This window comes from Cimex lectularius, unplaced genomic scaffold (assembly GCF_000648675.2).
Source record: "Cimex lectularius strain Harlan isolate CLEC.00 unplaced genomic scaffold, Clec_2.1 scaffold381, whole genome shotgun sequence".
NCBI classification, from domain to species: domain Eukaryota; kingdom Metazoa; phylum Arthropoda; class Insecta; order Hemiptera; family Cimicidae; genus Cimex; species Cimex lectularius.
In genome coordinates this window covers 67,258-88,777 of record NW_019393025.1, presented here as the reverse complement: position 1 = coordinate 88,777, position 21,520 = coordinate 67,258, and the positions used below count along the sequence as shown (strand labels likewise).

The window sequence follows — 21,520 nt, the reverse complement described above, 5'->3', positions numbered from 1 at the left end:
TGTGCTATCCTTGCGTGTCATGTTGAGAGTGCCCACACTGATTGATATGAGCCCTGAAGATGATCTCAATAAAGATCGAAACATTAGCACGATAAAGAAAATGTTTTTCTGAAACCTACATCACACTAGACCGCATCTCACGATTTCTGAATAATTATCGATTAACGGTCACTAATCACCACACATTGATGTTTTATGCTCATATACATTGGATTTTGAAGGGGTGGGGAGGGAAGTGGGGAATAGAAAGACATTTTTATATGAGGAGTCGGCTTCTTTGAGGTGAAAGAAGCCGACAATGGGAAAAACGTGGGTAATGGTTCGGCCTGATTATCCTTCAGGCTTATATAGACAGGGATAATTAGGGAAAGGAAAGCCAAATTGTTGAAGAATTTAAATTATGTAGAAATGTTTGATGTATGGAATGTGTTGATTGTTTTATATGTTGCATTATATGTGTTGTGTGATGTGATGATATATGTATGTTATCTATATTGAATTTGATTAATGATATTAGCGTTTTTCTAAAACCTACATCACACCAGACCGCATCTCACCATCTCCGAATAATCATTGACTAATGGTCACTAAATACCACACATTTTTACACACATATATTTAGACAGTTTCACTAGAAACAAAAAATAATTACGTTGAAAATCCTGTATATTAATTTATAACCCAAAAGTGCTAGAGCTTGCTGAGGCCTTCCCCAACCTAAGGTAATATTATGGACAGTGGCCATAACAAGGTGTAATTTTGGAGCACTGGGAGGGCCTGAAAATAAATGTAACATCAAATATTAAATTTAACTGTCTAATGGAAATTATGTTATGTAATGCATAGTTCTTTCTACATTGCTAACCTATTATGTTGAGCAAGTATGAAATGTGATCACTTCCATGGGAATTTTTCACTATGCAAGTATAGTTTCCTCCATGTTTGTTTGTAACATGATTGATGGTAAGTGTCTTATTTGACCAAATCTTGTAACCTGAGGCAGATATGTCCTTGTTGTTCCGTTTCCATGCGGTAATCGGGAGTGGAATACCGACCGAATTGCAAGTCATGTCTACTTTGCTTCCCAAACCGACGTATTTCTCTGATCCAATAGAGTAAATTTTAGCACTTACTGAAACATAAATTTTAAATAAATATTTTGGCTACTGTAGGGTTGTAAATTATCTGTAGACCTTTATCTGCTGGGGTGAATGAAATCGTAGTCGTTGGAACGCTTTCACCTGCTGAATTGACAGCAGACATCCACCATTCATAGCTAATACCAAATTTTATTCCCAACGTTAAGTAATTTATATCTGGCGAGAGGCTTCGAATTTGTACAGAATTTCCTAAAGAGAGCTCTCTTTGGTGTAATTTAACATTGATAAGACGCCCATAGGCCTTCGATGGATGTAACCAACTTATAATAACATTCTGCAAACCACTTTGTACTACTTTCATCTCCTGCGGTGGATCTGGAGCTACATATTTAATAATATATTAAATATCTTGTCAAATAAAAATGTAAATTGAATATAAGGCAATACCTGATTCCATTGTTGTACAAAATATGGGACTACTTTGTGGGCCCATTCCGGCTATCGTGAATGCACTCACTTTGATAGAATATGATGTAAATTTTTCAAGTGATGTTAAAATAAAAGATTCCCTATCTGTCTTTTTTGATTCTTCAAATGCTTCAGCTAAAAATAATTTAAAATTGTGTACATTTTCCAATTCTAACTTTTGTGTCTACTTCGAATATTCGTATTAGCTAAAACAACGATTATTTCTTCACTTAAGGTGAATTTACTCATGTATAAAAACAGAGCTGGAAATGGGGGGGATGGGCTAGGTTAGGTTGAGCTGGGTGAAGTTAGGTTGTAGGGTTAGGTTTTCTGATATTTACTAATTGTTTGCTTAAATGCTAATGAACCGTATATAATAATGCACCTCAGAATTAATCTTAACCATTTTTAATTTAGCTGAGTTAATTTTAATTAATTATGATAATGATATAAAAAAATCAACAATAAACTCAGCAAATTATAGCCTCTAAATTCTTAAAAACACTTTTTCAATAAAGAAAAGCTGTACAACCTTGTGATGCTATTTTCTGAGGTTAAACCACATGAGTGTGGTTAGGTTAGGGTTTGATTTTTCTAATATTTATTAATTATTTAACAGTTTAACATGTTGAATGCGGCATATGCTTGGCCATTTTGGTTGACCACAGCGGAACCCAAATTACCATGTAAAATAGACCTCTGGTGCTTAAAAACAATGTGAATGAATTTCTTATTCTTATTGTGTTTATCCAAGTGATATAATGAGGCAACAGTTGTATTCCCTGCAGTTATAAATAATGAAGCATGCAATCTGAAGAACGTTTGTCCCATTTGGGTGTGTAGTTCAATAAAAGTTGTTTTTACTTTTGATAATAATTTTTCATTTAATTTATGCAATCATACACAATGGGTAAATAATTAATTAAAATAACCACACATACACAGGATAAATAAAAAAATCACTTCCAGTAAAAAACAATTGAAATGACCATAGTCTTCTGCAGTCAATGTGTTAAATATAAAGTAAGAGAAGAAGAACAAATTACAAAAAAAGTAAGAGAGATCAGCATAAAAATTACAAAATTAAATCTATGAAAAAAAATTTTTTTTTGCAGTTATTTATAAACTTACAATCTACAAGATCTACAACACTGTGGTTTCTTGCTATTTAATAAGGTAAAATCTCATAAGTCTGGTTAGGTTAGATTAAGTTAGGTTGAGTTAAGTTACATATGCATGATTCAATGTTTTTCCATGAAATGGATAAAATATGTGAGCGTGAAGTTTTTGTTATAGGGCAGGAACCAATGAGGGTGACATTCGGGACTGGCTGGGAGCTGATTAGAAATGATATCACCTATGTTTTGTTATTATGATTATTACATTAATTGAACGTGAAAACAATTTTAAATGTCTGGCAGAATTATTTAGTTTCATTTAACTTATTAAAAAATAACATTTAGAAACTTACTTAATATGTCATTAACTGGTGGTATTTTCAGGTAAGTTATTTTGTAACCAAGTATTTTTCCATTTTGCTTCGATTTAGGAGGTTTTGTCCAACGAATATCCAAACGCTGTGAGCTCACTGCTTTGCAGTTTACATCTTTCGGTGAGTCGTCAGGTGCTATTGAAATCAAATAAAACAATTGAAAAAAATTTAAATATTTAATTAAAAAGAAAGAAAAGATCGCAAAGGTTTACCAGCTTCCAGAGTTGTACAGAAAACAGCCTGACTTGTTAGCCCACTTCCCATTATATTAATTGCCTGAATAGTTATTTCATATTTTGTGAAACTTTTAAGTCCAGTTAATGTATGAGAAAGGCGTTCAATATCTGATGTGAAGTCCAAATTGGTGTAGTTGTATGATTCATCTCTAAATAATAATAAACAACATAGCTTTAACAGAGCAAAGTCTTGTTTGAAATAAATAATTTTGTTACATCATTTGATTGCCAATCATCACAAATTGTAATTGGATATTTAGCCATATATGCATATAATTGTTAAAAAAAAAAAAAAAAAAAAAAAAAAATGCAACTACAAATCAAGTATGGGCTCAGTTGTGAAAAAAAGGTTAAATTTCAGTGTTTTTACATACATGGCTCGCTTGAATCCTATTGTATAACCCGTGATTGGTGCATTTCTATGTTCAGGAACAGGAGGTTTCCAGTTCAATTCAATTTTGCTATTTGAAATTGGAGTAGCTATTATTTCAATGGGTGCTCCAGATGGAATTTCAGGCCCTTAAATTTTTTGCCATTTAAATTTGACATACAGAACACATTGCAATAATAACAATAACTACCAGTTTTAGCAGAAACAATTTCACTTGGCGGCGATGGACCAACATGATTTACAGCAAATACACGAATGTGATATTTTGTTGAAGGATGTAAATGTTGTATTTCATACCAAGTCCAAAGTTCTTTTGTATCTTCAGAATTCAACCAATTATCTATAGATCAGGGAATATTGTATATTTTCTAATTTCTTGATATAAATGCATAATATTTCATTGTAAACCTTGCACATACCTGGATCTTTTGTAAAAGAGATGGAATAGTGAAGAAGAGGACTATTGTTATCTTGGGGTTGCATCCAACTAATTTTTAAACTTCTGCTGGATGTTTCAATAATTTTCACATCCTTTGGAGGTTCCGGAACATCTGTAATATAATATAAATTTAATTTGTTTTGTAAATTTAGTCAATAAATATATGAAATTTTTTATAATGTATTAATTTACCTTGAATCGACAAATGTACTACCATTTCATCGCTTCCGAATGAATTGGACGCCGTACACACATACTTTCCTGAATCGGTTTGCATCGTGTTTTTGACGGTCAACTGTGATTTTATGGTTTTTGCCTCTTCCAGAAAAGTTTCTTTCAGTTCATATCTGCCAAAAGATTACACTCCTTAATAATGGAAATATGTAATATTATCAGAAAACCTACTTGTCAGAACTGGATGTTATCGTAATGTGGTTGCGCTGCCATTTTACAACTAGAGGTAAATCACCTCTTGCCTCACATTTTAAGACTGCTGAGACACCTCTCGTTGCTAATACTTTACGCCCACCAGACACAAAATTAGGAAGAGCTGAAAAATGTATAAATAATAACTATGAGGGTAAATAGACAGTGATTGCTTTTTAGAATGCATTAAATTGGACTTATTTACAACTATGAATAAAATATTGGTTACCATTGACATGTAAAAATATAACAGCGCTTAAGCCTGCTCCAATCCCGTTATGTGCTTCACATAAATAATATCCTTCATCTTCATCAGAGGCACTACTCACAGTATATGTGCCGTTTTCTGTTCCTGACAGCTTTTCACCAAACTGTGTTGAATCTTTACCTGCCGGCATGAGTGCAATTTTTAAATTTCATTCATAAGTAAGTGTATAATATGCCACAATAATAAACATAATTTTTTTTTGTTTTTTTTTTTTTGCGTTATGATCTATGCATATTAGCCATGGTGACAATTCTTATATGTGTGTACAAATTGGGGGGGTTATCATGAAAAAAGGGCCAGAGGCGACGGTGGGAATCAAACTCACGACCGAGGCGTGAGAGTCTCTCATGCTAACCACTCGGCTACTGCGGTCCCCAATAAACATAATTACAGTAACAAATACTCCTGCTGTTGATGTTTGAAATTTTGTAAAGATAATATTTTGTGATAATAAGAAATATATGTATATATATATAATTACCAACTGACTTTCTCCAGGTAAGTGCAGGCTTTGGGTAGCCATCTGCACTGCAATGTAATGATATTGGTTGACCGACAACAACATTTACATCATGAGGTTCAACAATCCATTCTGGTGGCACTGAAAAGTGATTTTGATATAAATAATTTTATTTTTGACTCAATTTTGTGAAAATTAAATATTTTATTAACTGATTGATCAGAGGAAAGTATACACAATATAAATATGATGTTCATGTACTTTTTTACTGCATTAGCTTTTATGGTGAATTAAATGTTTTTTGAAATACTTAATTTTAATGCACAATAATAATTTCAACAAAGATTTATGCTTCTATTATGATATTTTTTGTTTGTTTACTGAAAACCATTTATGTGGGAGTTACATGTGTAACAATAAACATTGTTTTTAAATAGTTTAGTGATTTATTAAAGTATTTTTATGGTGACAAGAAAAAATTTTACTAAAATATTCTAGAAATAGCCAGTCAAAAGCTAGAGACATATTTTTATTATTTTAATATAATTTTATTTATTACGTAATTATTTTATTTCAGGGAATCAGATAGTGTGCTTAAATATTTCGAGGACAGAATTGATCAAATAACTTTTAAATATATGTGTTAGTTATTTTCAGTACTTATATTTTATAGTTTTTAATTTTAAATATACATTTCATTATTGTTTAGTTATTGGTGCATCTCTTATAATAACAGTAATGCTTCTTTATGCAGTAGTAAAATATCTAATTTGTACGGAAATATCACTTATTCATTTTATATAATCAAATGACAAGTCAATATCCTCAAAAATGTATGAGGAAAAAAATACATTTTTTAGTTACAAATAAAAATATGAATTTATTATTAGTGCAGTGCAGTGCTTTGAATGGTGCATAATCAGTGCAACACTCATGCGATTTTACCTTAGAAAATAGCAGGAAATCAAGGTTGTAGAGCTTTTCTTTGTTAAAAAAGTATTAAAAAATAAAAAATGTAAATTTATAATTTACTGAAAAAAAATCCTCCAAATAATAATTTTAAAATGTGTGTTTTGTTTTGTGCAGATTTAATTGTTGTACGTTTTATATTGATTTCTCTTATTTTCCCAATCATTAATTAAAACTAACTTGGCAAAATTCAAAATGATTAAGAAGTAATTTTGTAGTGTATTATATGGTATATTAGCTTTTAAGCAGTACATTTAATGATAAAAAAAAAACCTAACACATTATTTTAACCCTAACACTAACTCAACCCTGACCTAACCTAACTCTAACTAAATTTTAATAAAAGTAAAGTAATTTTTGTCTTACAGGAGGTCTTAATATCCAAGTACAATTGGGTGTTGCAGACGAATGATCAAACTAATACTTTTGTTCATATTATTCTCAATTAAAATACATAGGCTATGTTGGGATTCAACCAGAACTGCTAATGTAAACACGAGTTGGATGCCCTAACCACTCAGTAAATTTTAATGTTTCTTAAATTCAAAGAGCCATATTAGAAAAATGTTTGACAATAAGATTTACAAATTTTACATGATCTCGTTGGTCTGGATAATAGACAACAATAGTTCATTCAATGTTTTTGCTAATTTCACTCAGATATAAGTCAATGATGGTTTATAAAATATTTGATCTATTTGTGAGAAATTGTGTTGATAATTTTCAATAAATATTATTTTTTACAATGTGAAACTTTTTTGATTTTGTTGTTAAAATAGTTTAATCTGTTTTTAAGTTCAGAATTTTGAAATATACTAATATAAATTGTCAATAGCTAGAAGCTCTTACAGAAATTCACTTTGAAATTTTGTCAAAACTATCATAAATCATAAATGAAAAAAAAAATTCTTTTTGTCAAAAAACTTTACTTAGTCACAGGTTTAAGTTAGTTACAGATATAACAGCAATAAAAGAAAATGAGGAACAATTAGTTTTCAGAAAACTGGTGTCTGCTGCACCATGCCATCACATTTAGTTGTTGTTGTATATTTTTACTTTGAACAATTCTTAATTTGTTATTTTAACAGAATTACTATTTTAATAGCATGGGACCTAAAGACATTATTTTTGAATTAAATTCCTGTACAGTTTCATTAAAAATATAGGTTAAGCCAATTTGTTAACTTTATGTTATGGTATAAAACGAAGCTCAATCACACAGAAGTTTTTTTTTAATATTATTATACTACGAAGTTATACTACACAAAGATTTCAAAAGTCCTTATTTACATATTTACATACACAGGGTGCCCCATGAACAGACACCAATTCTTCAGGTTATCCTACATCTCAAATTGGACTTAAAAGTCCCTTTTTTCCTTTTTTATATTTTTTATTTTTACGAGAGTTTGCAACAGCAGAGGTTTTGTCAACCCTCGGGGGGCGCTAGTGTTTTTGAAAAAAAAAAAAGCCCATTTGTAAGTATGTCGGATTCAAATACACGGTGATGAGCACCTTGACAACAACTAAACATTGCGGCCAGTGACGCCCTAAAAAATAGTCCACATTAGACCAAAGTCTGATTCTTAATTGTATTTGAAATATTTCTTTTTCACAACTTTTACCCAATAAACTAGTGACATCGCAGAAAGGATTCAGGAATGAAAGACGAGAAGCAGGGTAAACTCTTAAGTGCAGTAAAATCTGTCAGGAACCGATTTCAGGCTTGCATTTTTCAAGAAAATTGAGGTGTGAACGTGTGATTTAATTCTTTTTAAACTTCCTTTTTTCCCCTTATGTTCAATTTTATATGGAAGAGTCTATTTTTGTTTATTTTTTATTAGATTCATTATTTTTAATAAATTTCAAAATCTTAATGACTGGTAACTGAAAAATATTTTTTTTAGCAATTAAATGTTAATTGTACAATTCACTAATTTCGTGGTCTGCATGACCAATTGATACATAACAATTAATTAAGGTTTTTATTTGAGATGAAAAAAGCTAATGGCACGAGAGGGATTCGAACCCACGACCTTCGGCTAGATACGCCGCTGCTCTACGGCTTGAGCTATCGTGACCTCGATCCACTCGGACATCAACTCCCCATCTCAATGTATCCCATTGTTATGTATCAATTGGTCAAGCGGACCACGAAATTAGTGAATTAATGATTTAAAAAAGAAGTACACTTCACTAAAGCCATTTCAATTGTCGTCGAGAATCCAAACCGATTACACGACTTTTGAAAAATGGCAAAAAGGAGGGAAAATTCAAAAAAGGTGGGGTTGAGATGGGAAGTTGGTGTCCAAGTGGATCGACGTCACAATAGCTCAAGTGGTAGAGCAGCGGCGTATCAAGCCGAAGATCGTGGCTTCGAATCCCGCTCGTGCCATTAGCTTTTTTCATCTCAACTAAAAACCTTAATTAATTGTTAATTATACATTGGAGATAACTGGCCTTTGAGAAATCAACACATTTTTGAAGTTTATTAGCAGTATTTTTAGGACCAGGAAAATCTTTTTTTAAAATTTAAATATTATTATAATAATTATAATTAATTTTAAATGATTTAAATTTTGAAAAGAACTTTGTGTACTTGCAAATAGATATTTCAGTTATTTACTTAGTTACTTAAATTATAATTATAATGATTTTTCATTTATAAAGGTTTTTCAATGCTCTAGTGTAATAAAATTTACTGTAAGATCAACAATTTATGATATATGGGATACTTTATGGGTAAAAGTTGTGAAAAGTTGAACCTGAAAAGTGAAATATTTCCAATATAATTGGCAATCGGACTTTGGACAAAACATACTTTTTACAGTTTGAAAAGTAGGATAATCTTCTGTAGTATTGGCATTAATCAAATAAATGAATGTAAAATTGCAACTTTATTTTTCAATTGTTCTAATGTATTGTTAAAATAATGGGTTAAATTGTAAAAAAATTAAAAGTAATATTAGTTAAACATTATATAACCACATACAATTTGATTTGGGAAACGTTAAATTTTTAGCCTAAATAAAGCTAATAAAAATGATTAAAGATTTGTTACCAGTAACAATAAGTTGTGCAGTGTGTTCAACGGTCGAAGCTTGGTTGACTGCCGTGCAAGTGTAATTGCCAGAATCTCTTCTAGTCACTTGTGCTATACTAAGTATACTTGTGTATAAGTTGTAGACAGTTACATCTTGTGTTATGTTAATACCGTCTTTGCTCCAAGAAATATTTAATGGAGGGTCCCCTTTGTGGACTGTGCAAGTTGCTTGTAACCTGCTCCCTGCCTCGAGTACGGGAACAGTGAATGGAGTGATTTCTGGGGGCTCTGAAAGTTTCTTTTAGATAGCCCTTTTCAAAACAAAATATATAAAAAAAAACACTACAATTTCTTGTTTTAAGATTGACAAACTGTTTTGAACTGTATATTAGATAAACAAAATATTTTTCTTTTTCAAAACAGTTTGCTTTGGTGCAGGTAGTGCAGTGCAATGCAGTGCAGTACGTTACAAAACTGGCGTGTTCTTGCTAAAAACAGTTACCGTTAACAAAAAGTTGAACTGTTGCAGATACTGTTGCGGCAGAATTAGTAGCCACACATGTGTAGTTACCAGTATGATGTAAATTGAGATTTTCAAATAACAAGGTGCTCGAGTACTCTGCAGGCGAAGATATACTAATTGAGGGGAGATTTAATTTAAGGACTGGAGTTTCAGAACGTTGCCAGTGTAGATTTATTGGTACCTGCCCTCGAATAACTAAACACTGAAGGCCTAGTCTTTCGCCAACCAAACCCACACGGGTAGGTTCCAGCCCAGATAAAACCGGAGGCTCTGCAACACAATCTCAACTCATTTCAATTTTGAATTTAAAAAAACAAAAATTGCATTACAACTGCAGCCACATCACCATAATAAATCAACACTAAAAAAATCAACAAATTAAGAACAAAAAGTTAGTTCACAGTTATATGTATGCAATACTGCTATTACATAATATAAATCAAGAAACTCTTCTATCTTTATAATTTTGGAAAATGAACATTTTCAAATATTGATTTTTTGGCATTTAATGGCATGTATTGCTTACATTTTCTTCTTCAATATACATTTACATTATACTATTTTACTTTTGAATGCGTTATATGTTTTATTAAATAGAAATAAATTAAATACCACCTTCTAATCAGTGAGATAAATTATAGCGCAAATCTTAATAAATCTTCATATTTTTAATAAGTATTTAATAAAAGGACATGCAGTTACCTAAGACAGTGACTTCTACAGTGGCTCTTGCTGTGTGCCCTTGCCTGTTAGCAGCAACACATTTGTATGAACCTTGATCGATTTTTGTTTGTACATTTGATATACTTAAGGTTCCATTACTAAAAACTTTCACTCTGTGACTAGTGGTCAGAGGTTTGCCATCTGCAAATCATTTAGGTTTATGGTGTGCAGTTTTGAAACAGTTTAAAAGTTTGAATTGAATAACAATTTACCTTTTTCCCATGTTTTAGTGTGTATTGGGTATCCTCCAACTGGGCAATTTATCGTAACACTTTTTCCAGCTATAGCAGAAAGTGCGGGTATACTTCGAATTACAGGTGATCCTAAAAAAAAAAAAAATTAATTTACATCAATTAATTTTTAATTTTTTATTGAATATCAAAACTACCTAAAAGCTGTGGGTAATAAGCACTAGTGTACAGAGGTTAACAGAAAAAGAAATGAACAACAAAAGAGTGAAGGAGCTATCAACTGGTAGGACTCAATATTATTTGCTTAATTCACTACTTTCGTGGTCCGCTTGACCAATTAATACATGACAATTAATTAAGGTTTTTAGTTGAGATGAAAAAAAGTTAATGGCACGAGAGGGATTCGAACCCACGACCTTCGGCTAGATACGCCGATTGAAAAATGGCAAAAGGAGGGAAAACTCATAAGGTGGGGTTGAGATGGGGAGTTGATGTCCGAGTGGATCGAGGTCACGATAGCTCAGGTGGTAGAGCAGCGGCGAATCTAGCCGAAGGTCATGGGTTCGAATCCCTCTCGTGCCTTTAACTTTTTTTTCATCTCAACTAAAAACCTTAATTAATTGTCATGTATTAATTGGTCAAGTGGACCACGGAAGTAGTGAATTAATGATTAAAAATGAAGTACACTTCACTAAAGCTCTCTGTCGCCATTTCAATTGTTGTCGAGAATCCAAACCGATTACACGACATTTGAAAAATGGCAAAAGGAGGGAAAACTCATAAGGTGGGGTTGAGATGGGGAGTTGATGTCCGAGTGGATCGAGGTCACGATAGCACAGGTGGTAGAGCAGCGGCGTATCTAGCCGAAAGTTATGGATTCGAATCCCTCTGGTGCCATTAACCTTTTTTTTCATCTCAACTAAAAACCTTAATTAATTGTCATTATTTGCTTAAATTATGCATTTAGTCACTCGACACAGGACAGTAAATCTTTGGTCGATGGCTTCTTTAACCTTTGTGTACGGTTTAATGAGATTCTGAGGATGAGAGCTTTCAGATGAGTGGATTAAGGGTTTGTAGGGTTTTGTGGAAATCACAGTATTTGGTCAGGTTTTCATATATAAAGGATTTAGATCATTGAGAATTGTTTCATTGTATTTACAGAACGGCACATTTAGAATTTTCTGAGGATTTTTGAATTTGTTGAATTTTGGTGCTCAGACAAATGTTTCATAAGTCCAAGTAGTTTTGGTAGAGAAACTCCAGCTTTTACGTGATGGTATGAGGCAAGGGCACTAGCATTAGCAACATATTAAATATTAAAATATTTCATGATTATGAGTGTTCATGAAAGGTATTTCATGAAGTTCAAAAAAGGTATTCTTATCATAATTCTAGTTGTAAGTGAACACAACAAAACTATCACATTGGCTTTAATTAAATAATTTGCATGAGGTAAGTGATTTTTTAAATGATGAATTAAATGAAAGTGATAATTTAAGTGAGGTAAATGATGACAAAATGGGTAAACAGTACCATAAACACGAAGTGGTGCATGGTGTTCAACAGCTCCTGCTCGATTGGATGCTTTACAAGAATACATTCCTCCATCTTCAACTGCTACTTTTGTTAAATTGACATGACTAATGACATCCCCCGTCATGGAAACATACTGGCCAATAATAAACCTGTGAATAAATAAAACAAAATAATGTAGATAGAAATTTAACTGAGATTTTGGAAATGGACACACCTATCACTTTGAGGCAAAGGATAACCGTCAAGGGTCCAAGTAATGTGTGGTGTTGGATTACCAGTTGCAATACATTTTAATGAGACCGGTGGGCCTGGTTGTAAAGTATGTTCTAAGAATTGATAAATCAATTGAGGCTTGGATGCTGCAAAAAATGTAAAATTCAATCTTGTACATTTTCTTGCAACACGTTTTTGCTGTTGTTTACCTCCAAGTCTCAGTTCTGCAACAGCATAATTTTGTTCATTGTTTTGTATAACTCTGCACTGATAAACGCCTTGGTCACTTCGTCCGACTGATGGAATTTGCAAAATGGCTCCATACACTCCTTTATCTGCTCCATCTTTGTACCAATAAACCTTAAAAGAAATAGTTTAGTTACTCAAGTGTTTTTGAAGTAAGATCATTCATATTTTAAATGTTTGATGGCTGAAAGGGCTGACAATACAATAGGTGACAAACTGTTTTAAAATTGTAATAGAATGAAAATTAAATACATCTATTAGAGACGGGTTAGGGTTAGAATTAGGGATGGGTTAGGTTAGATTATGTTAGTTATGGTAATGGGCAGGTTAGGTTAGGCAGAGTTTGGGTTAGGTTAGAATTGGTTTAATTTTTTAAGAAATTGCAAAAGAACTGTAAATAAATTTTGTTATGCTTGTTTCTTGCTCAAAGCAAGACGGGATCAACCCTCAATCTTAATTAATAGTAAACAGAGCCCTAAAGATTTGAACAGACCTGAATACCAGCCTTTCAAGATACAAATTAATTAATTTTTTAAAAAGAAATTTATTAATAAAACAGGAAAATAATGTCAATTAACATACATTAAATTTCTTTTTTAAATTTTAAAACGCACAATTAAATTTTTTTAAATTTAAATAAACAGGAATTTTATCTCTAAAAAACTATGTGCTAACCATTTGCCAGACCGTATGGAACAAGAGTGGATGGGGGTACTCACTATTTGATAATAGTGCTGTGAATCATGATTTCTTTAGACTATTTTTTTTAGGAACTATCATTTCTAGTCTCTCATGCAAGAATGGGGTCAATCCCTGGTCTTTACCCTAAAAGTGGGGATCTCTTTATTCAGGCATTGTAGCCCTAGTCATGAAGTCTAAATCACCATTGTCACTATGAAATAAACTGAATTGTGACAAAATTTCTCAACCTTAAAGGCCTGGACAAATGAATTTGTTTTCAAAATTGAAACCAATTACAGGATTCTACCCACAATTGACCCCCTTTGGATAGTTAATTTGACCAATGTCTTGCTGTTGACTGCATTTGAGATGTTGAATACGCTCTTTTCATGTCAAGCATGGTATGGTAGAAAAGGATACTAGGAAGCGGGGTTTGTACTCCCCAGGCACTGCAGCCTTCTGGCTTAGTGTACCTTCCTAGTTCCTTAGTTCAGTCAATAGACTCAATCCCTCTTCTTAGAAGTATCAGGTCATTGACTGTTGCTGCTGCAATTTGATTCCCTAAGTTTTTTCCGTACGTTAGGTTAAACCTCCATTGAGCTGTTGCTTCGCATTTGAAGATGATATGAGTGGCTGTTTCCTCCTCCTCATTACATAATCTGCAAATGGGATCATCGCTGTATCTACCCAAGTTGTGTAGATGTTTTCTCAGATGCCAGTGACTGGTTAGTAATCCTACCACTCCTCTGAGTTTGGCCCTCTCCAATTGCAGCAGTGTTTTTGCCAGTCTCGGTGAGAGATGTTTCATCATAAGTTTACTATGCCTAGCACCGCTAGAGTTTATCCACTTCTCCTTTTGTTTTGCTTGGATCCATTCTGCGATGGAGGATTCTATATTTGTTTTTGTTATCCCAAGAATAGGTTCGGGGCCTATATATGGTCTTGCAGATCCTCCTCTGGCCAGTCTGTCTGCTTTCTCGCTACCCAAAATTCCCCTGTGCCCTGGCACCCAAGATATCACCAAGTTGTTGTGTTTTCCAGGTTTTGGAGATTTTGGATGCATTCACTGACTAATTTTGATGTGATTCTTTTGCATGCTAATGCTTTAATGGCTGCTTGGCTGTCTGATCTTATGAGGATTTTTTTTGTCAGTGTAACCTCTTTTAAGATTTTCAGGGCAGAAGCATTGTGGCATGTATTTCCGCTTGAAAGACCGAAGTGTACTTCCCTAATGAGTTTGATTGCTCATGTTTTGAGCTTGTACAAAAAACGCCTGATCCGGTTCCTTCATTTGTTTTGGAGCCATCTGTGTACCATATCATTTTATCTGCTTGTGCTCTCCTGTGTTCTTCCTGTCCTTTATAGTCCGTTGAGACTTTATAGGAAGTTGTGAAGATTGTTTCCGGGATATGTAGTCAGTCCCCATTTCTAATAATGGGTGTCTGATTTTGTTGATTATGGTTGTATGCCTGAATTGTTTAGTTCCTTTCCAATTTAATTGTTTCTGGAGCCTAAGTGAGCTTTTCCTAGCCTCTCCTTGTATGAATATTTCCAGTGGAGGTAGGTTTAGTAAAGTTTCTAATGCGTTTGTAGGGGTTGTTCTCATTGCCCCTGTGATACATAGGTTTGCTAGTTTTTGTATGCTGCCTAATGTTCAGGTAGCTACTTTTTGTTGAGCTTTGTTCAACCAGATTAGTGATCCATAGGTTATTCTGGGTCTTATTACTGCCGTGTATAGTGAATAGGCCATTTTCGGTTTTAGCCCCCAAGATTTGCCTAAGGTCCTTCTTGTGGTCATCAGCGATATTTTACCTTTTGCTATAGTATGTTGCAGGTGAGGATTCCAGGTTAATTTCTTATCAAAGATTATTCCTAGATATTTGACCTTATTTTTTAATAGCAGCATTTCGTTATAGAAGTGTAATCCTTGTATTTCTATATTTCTTTTCTTGGTGAAAGCAATTAAGGTGGTTTTTGAGGGGTTTATTTTAAGTCCCCGTTTTAAGCACCATTGTTTCACCAGGTTTAGTGCTCTTTGGGTGAGTTCTTTTAATGTTGAGTTGAATTTTCCCCTGACTAGTATGACAATGTCATCTGCATAGCCTTGGGTGTAAATTCCACTTTCATTTAGTTCGCATATGAGGTCGTCCATTACCACATTCCACAGCAGAGGCGAGGGTATTCCTCCTTGCCACCACTGCTTCTACTTTTTCGTGGAACATGGAGGCCTGCACTTTCCTGGTTTTTAGCATTGATTCTATCCATCTAAAGCAGGTTTTGTCTGTTCCTCGCTGTTTGAGTGATGTACATGTCAAGCATGCTCAAACACTGTGTGAAGGGATTGTGTATGTCTGTGGGTTTTACAAGATGAGGCCTAAGATTTTGTTGACCCAAAACTGTTGTCTCCTCGTCAATCTAAAAAAGTCCAGAAGTGTGCTCTTTCTTCGTTCTTGATATTTATCTTGCATCATTTTCTGTGATGGTGTGAAGTAGCTTTGGTCACACATATTTTCTGGAGGCACAAAGTTCAATTTCAGGCCTCACTTAAATGTAACATAGTTCATAAGGCCTGAATTCGTGCTATGATTTGGAATCATTCGTTATCAGTTCATGGAGAAAGCGGGTACGTTTTACTCACAAGGATAGTATTTGGAGCTTGGAGAGGCAGACCTGGCATTGGTTTATACAAAGAAAAAACTCCTGTTTTAAAACTTTTAAAATTTAGAGTTATCAAATTTATTATTTTCTTGTTTATTTATATTTATTCCTGTTATTATTATTAATTTCTTTTACAATTTCTTAAATCAGAATAAAATTTGTTTTTAATGTATGCTAACAAAATCAGTTTTCAATTTTTTCTTGGTTAAATAAAATAAAAGTTTTGCATTAAGTAAGTTTTGAGAAAACACTAGTAATTTTTTTATTTTTTTTATTGGCCTTATGATCTTGCATATTAGCCATAGTACGAATTCTTCTGTGTTCAAATTGGGGGTTATCGGGAAAAAAGGGCCAGAGGCGACGGTGGGAATCGAACCCACGACCGCGGCGTGAGAGTCTCTCATGCTAACCACTCGGCTACCGCGGTCCCCTCACTAGTAATTGACACCCTGTAAATAGTTAAAGCCTTTAACTTTATCAAATTTGATTAGTAATTGGTTGCATAGCTTTCTTGTTGACCAACAACAATGCAAAAACAAATAAGACATGCTATTAAACTACTGTCAGCTATAAACATACTTGAGTTGCACTTGTGACACATTCAAAGCCTGCCTTTGATCCACTGTCAACTTGAAGGTTTTGAGGATTTATGTGAACCATGAGCGTCTTTGGAATTGCAAGTGTCACTTGTACTTTAACACTGCTTGTTGAACTGTTGGCAACACATACGTAAAGACCACTATCTTCCACAGCGACGGATCTCAGAAGCAGAGAACCACCGACCAGTAATTTCCTTTCATTAATTTCAATCGGTATGTTATTTTTAAACCATCTAAAAGATAAAACAGTATATAATAGTTCTTTGAAAAGACAAGAAAATTGTTAAGACATACTGGTAACTCGGAGGGGGATACGAATTAGCTACACATGGCAGAATTATATCGCTTGTCTGTCTTGTAGTTACAACTGAATCAGCCGGAACCATCAGGTTAACACCAGTTGAACTTGACATTTCTAAAAGAATTTTATTAATACAGACAAAAAAAAAAAACAAAAAAAAAACACCAATTGCACACATACCATTTACAAGAAGCGTTACGGCATTGCTGTGTTGTGAATGACCAGAGAGCCGATGCAGAGTTCTGCATGTGTACTTCCTTTTGGTATCACTTCTGCTTAAATTGAGAATGTGCAAATCACCATTCCAAGAAAGCATAACATATTTTCCACCTAGAAAGTCAATGAAAAATACACACATATTAAAAGGAAAAATGTTAAATAAAATAATAGTACAAAAAAAAAAAAATGAAAGGTTTCTGTTATATATATACACAATGCAAATTTGCACTGTAACCAATTAAAATTATTGTCTTGATTTACCGGATTTCTAAAGGCAGCTGCTAGCTAATAAGTGAGTGAGAATGAGACATGTGAATGACCAAATGTGTTCTGTACAAGAGTAACAAATTTTTTGGTCATAAAACTTGCGATGAATGGAATTTTAGTCCCCACTTTTAATAGGAGTTAGACTAATCAATCAAACTAATTTTATTTCTGTGCTCAACAAAAATAGACCGACAAAAGCTTAAAAACATAAAACACGGTTTTTGTTATGTGGGAATCCCACATAATTAATGGAGCAGCCAAATAATAAAAACAGTCTACAAAGATGCGGTTTTGATGAATAGCCAAGCTCTTATGTAAAGACAAAAAAAAAAAAAAAAAAAAAAAAAAAAAAAAAAAAAAAAAAATTTGAATGTAGGTCTTATAAATGCATGATATTTGGTCATTACAGATCATTTTGGTCTGCCTATCATCGCTGGGTTGGTCTGTTAGACATATTTTGTCTTTTCACCAACAGACTGACTGAAGCTGATGAAAGCTAATGAAATCAAACTGATCTAGTGAGAATAGGCAGACCAAAATGACCAGTAAATACCAAACTTCATGCATATGTGGTGTTTTTTGTTTTTTTTGAAATTTTATCGGGTAAAATTATATGTTTTATAGCAGAGAATTAGTATAGTAAATAAAACAAGCATGGTTAGGGATAGACAAATATGTTCATATTTGTTAGAACTGTGAATTATTTATAATAGTTTCAAAGTCCTGAAGGAATATTCCTTGACAGTTTGACATAGGAACTGAGTGTTTTATTTTCTTTCAAATTGGCCTAATCCTTGATTTTTTAATACAAAATTATGTTTTGTATAAAATACTGATATAAAAAGTGATATCAAATATATTGAGATAATTTGATTTTTTAAATTATATCTGTAAATCTACTATGATTCTAAAATAAATAAGATGTGTTTAAAATAGTAAAGTACTGAGTTCTAAATTAAAATCCAAAAAAAAAAAACTTACAGGGAGGAAGTAGGCATGAGCTTTGACATAAAGATGGCACTCAAGGCGGTGGGTGAAATGTCGGGTCCCCAGTTCTATTTCTTAAGAGAAAAAAATTTTTTTTGTTTCCTCGCAAATAAAAATAGTGTATACTGTATGTGTATATGTACACGTGAGTATGTGTTTAATGAGAGGGCTGATGGAGGAATATTGAATATCCCATCGGTCATATGTGGGGCTGAAATGTCATACTGTTGGTAGCTCTGGTTTTGAAAAAATGACTGATTTGTGTAAGCTCAACTCCACATACAAATTTAGCTTATGACTTCTTACTGACAATCACCCACTTCAAGTTTTAGCAGTCTGGGGTCAGAGTTCGTCTCATACATCCGGCCACTGAAGTTAAGCTCCAGGAGCTGTCGACAGCTAGGTCACTTCAGCCCCCAACACATGCAGTTTTTAAATCTAGGTACAGTGTCATTCATTTTCCATTCTTTCCTATTTACATACCATTCAATCAAATAGGATGGACTACTGGATACTCCATCACCCTTTACAAATATTATAAACTAATCTAAGTAAGGGCAATGGAGTAGTCAATATTCCACCTTCACCCCTGCAGCCAATGTACCGCTTGAGGGGTTCAAGCTGCTTATTTCAGATTCATTGATGGGGTATTCAATATTCCACCTTCACCCCTGCAGCCAATGAACCACTTGAGGGGTTCAAGCTGCTTATTTCAGATTCATCGATGAGGTCTTCCCTCACTAATGGATTAAGCCATGAACACTAGCTACAGCAACAAGAGTACTCGCAGCATTGTCTCTCGCACTCACAACAACCAATTGGCTGCCTGCTGCACGAGTCCCTTTGCTCGCTACCAAGTCCATCGACTCCAGCTGCATCGCACAGGTTCATTGACATGGAATTTGACCATCGGCTTCACCTGTAACACTGGTTCTCAGGGCCACCAAAAACGCCCGGTCTGTAACTCTCAATACTCGTTTTGGGAAACAAATGAAAAATATTTCACATGAACTTAACCTTGATTTAAACAGCTAATTGACCTACAAAAATTGTTGAAATACTATCAGTTTTGTATTTTAATGCGTAAAGAAAAACTACATCTCATGAAAAAAAAAATGAATATTAAAGTTAAAAACCATTGTAGAAGTGGAGTTTTTAAAAAGTTCGTCCGAAAAACGGTCGCTACCCCCTTGATCATATAAATTGGTATAAAATTTGCAGCAGTCCACATATAATTGATAATAAAATTCAGCATTCTTTTAGCCACAATAAAAATAAAACGTTAAAGGAGTTAAAGCACTTAAGGGAATCAGTAATAAGTAATCAAGTTGAGGATAGTAATAAAAAGACCAACACGTTGCCCCACAACGGTCCGAGCTAGTCCATCTGAATTGGATAGGAGATGTTTTTTACATTAGGGTTGGGAGAAGGAGATAACCCAAGATGTATTGACTTCTATCTACTAAGCTCATCGGCGTTAAGTGTGTATTTTCCGTTTTCATTTGTAGAAAGTTCCAGCTGATAATTAAATCAAACGAGCCGGTAAAAAACCCGTTGAAAATAATTGAATTATAAATGTGTCCATTACCTCCGTCTGTGGTCGGGTAGATGTTGTAAGAATCGTCAATGATCCAAGCTGTGACTGCTACTATGCCGTCCAGATGCTGCGGTACCTTGCAGCGGAGTATGGCCGTGTTTCCAAGTCCCAGAGGTCCGCTGACAACTTGAGCCATCGCGTCGTAATTTTCAACGACAACTGTAATTGAGAAAGACACAATAAATTTTGGTCGGCTGTAATCAAACAGGAATATTCTTCATTCTTTCAGCTTTCTGGTTTAAACCTGAACGGTTGAACCTTATTAACCTAGTAATGCTGTTTAATTTTTTTTCTTTATTTATTTAGAAATCGTGAGATGCGGTCTGGTGTGATGTAGGTTTCAGAAAAACATTTTCTTTATCGTGCCAACGTTTCGATCTTTATTGAGATCATCTTCAGGGCTTGGGATTTACAAACATTGTTTACATATAACAATTACATTTTGGATGTGGAAAAGTGAATTTATACAATGCAAAATATATTTTTTATATTCAATCAAAGTATTTCTACTCACTCAAAGTGTTTGTCTTCTGTGTAATTGTGCCATTCTTGCGTGTCGTGTTGAGAGTGCCAGTGAGATTTTGCTGTTTTATGTTTATATACGTTGGATTTTGAAGGGGTGGGGAAGGAAGTCGGTATAGAAAAGACATTTTTGTATAAGGCGTCGGCTTCTTTGAGGTGAAAAGAGCCGACGAAGGGAAAAAATGTGTTGGTAATGGTTCGGCCAGATTATCCTTTCAGGATTATATAGAAAGGGATAAATAGGAAAAGGAAAGCTAAATTGTTGGGAAAGTAGACTATGTGAAAAATATTTGATGTGTGGAATGTAATGTGATGATATAGGTATGTTATCTGTATAGAATTTGATCAATGATACTCGCGTAACTGCGACTGAGTTTACATGTATCTGTTCTGTAATTGATGCTGTCATTTTCTCTGTTGATGTAAACCATTTCTAAAATGTTACGTTTGTATGTTTTTTGTTCTGTGTGTAATATTTTTGGATTGTTGAAGTCGAAATTGTGTTGGTGTTCAAGATGGTGGGTAGCGAGTGCTGTAGGATTTTCCTTAGGTTTTTTGCAATCATAGATGTGTTGCTTTACTCTCTTGTCCAGATATTGGGATGTAAGACCGATGTAAGTTGCCGGACAATTTTTGAAAGCTATTTTGAAGTTATCGGACAAGAGAAATGTGTTTAATTTATGTGACAGACCTTGGATAAATCGCATAGAAATGTATGCTGGTTTGTTTGTATTCGATAGACTTAATGTAGTATTATTAGTAATAGTGGATGGTGTTAGTGTTGAGTTGTAATTGTTGATTATTCTGTTAATTATGTGTTTAGGGTAGAGATTGTTATGGAGGATCTGTTTGTATATCTTTATGTTTTTGTGGTGAAATGATTACGCCTGTATGGGCGTTATCTATGTTTGGCGGTTCCTTTTGTGGATTAAATCTGGGTTGGGGTTTCGACTTAGCAAAGT

At 33.7% G+C, this 21,520-nt stretch overlaps 1 protein-coding gene across 1 annotated transcript in view; it reads right to left on the bottom strand.

The window, feature by feature from the left end:
* LOC106666912 (Down syndrome cell adhesion molecule-like protein Dscam2) overlaps positions 1 to 21,520 on the bottom strand; it is a 41,986-nt gene that overhangs the window by 7,869 nt on the left and 12,597 nt on the right. Inside the window, exons 3-26 of the mRNA XM_024229840.1 lie at positions 20,028 to 20,195; positions 17,147 to 17,296; positions 16,960 to 17,080; positions 16,646 to 16,898; positions 12,691 to 12,841; positions 12,483 to 12,627; positions 12,266 to 12,417; positions 10,751 to 10,861; positions 10,518 to 10,679; positions 9,795 to 10,085; positions 9,311 to 9,580; positions 5,302 to 5,421; positions 4,782 to 4,940; positions 4,532 to 4,676; positions 4,319 to 4,473; positions 4,107 to 4,238; positions 3,878 to 4,027; positions 3,671 to 3,815; positions 3,273 to 3,445; positions 3,040 to 3,195; positions 1,548 to 1,703; positions 1,194 to 1,481; positions 866 to 1,132; positions 653 to 777 (exon numbers count right to left, since the gene is read on the bottom strand). Of these exons, the coding sequence (XP_024085608.1) occupies positions 653 to 777; positions 866 to 1,132; positions 1,194 to 1,481; positions 1,548 to 1,703; positions 3,040 to 3,195; positions 3,273 to 3,445; positions 3,671 to 3,815; positions 3,878 to 4,027; positions 4,107 to 4,238; positions 4,319 to 4,473; positions 4,532 to 4,676; positions 4,782 to 4,940; positions 5,302 to 5,421; positions 9,311 to 9,580; positions 9,795 to 10,085; positions 10,518 to 10,679; positions 10,751 to 10,861; positions 12,266 to 12,417; positions 12,483 to 12,627; positions 12,691 to 12,841; positions 16,646 to 16,898; positions 16,960 to 17,080; positions 17,147 to 17,296; positions 20,028 to 20,195 (4,145 nt within the window). The remainder of the gene's footprint in view (positions 1 to 652; positions 778 to 865; positions 1,133 to 1,193; positions 1,482 to 1,547; positions 1,704 to 3,039; positions 3,196 to 3,272; positions 3,446 to 3,670; positions 3,816 to 3,877; positions 4,028 to 4,106; positions 4,239 to 4,318; positions 4,474 to 4,531; positions 4,677 to 4,781; positions 4,941 to 5,301; positions 5,422 to 9,310; positions 9,581 to 9,794; positions 10,086 to 10,517; positions 10,680 to 10,750; positions 10,862 to 12,265; positions 12,418 to 12,482; positions 12,628 to 12,690; positions 12,842 to 16,645; positions 16,899 to 16,959; positions 17,081 to 17,146; positions 17,297 to 20,027; positions 20,196 to 21,520) is intronic.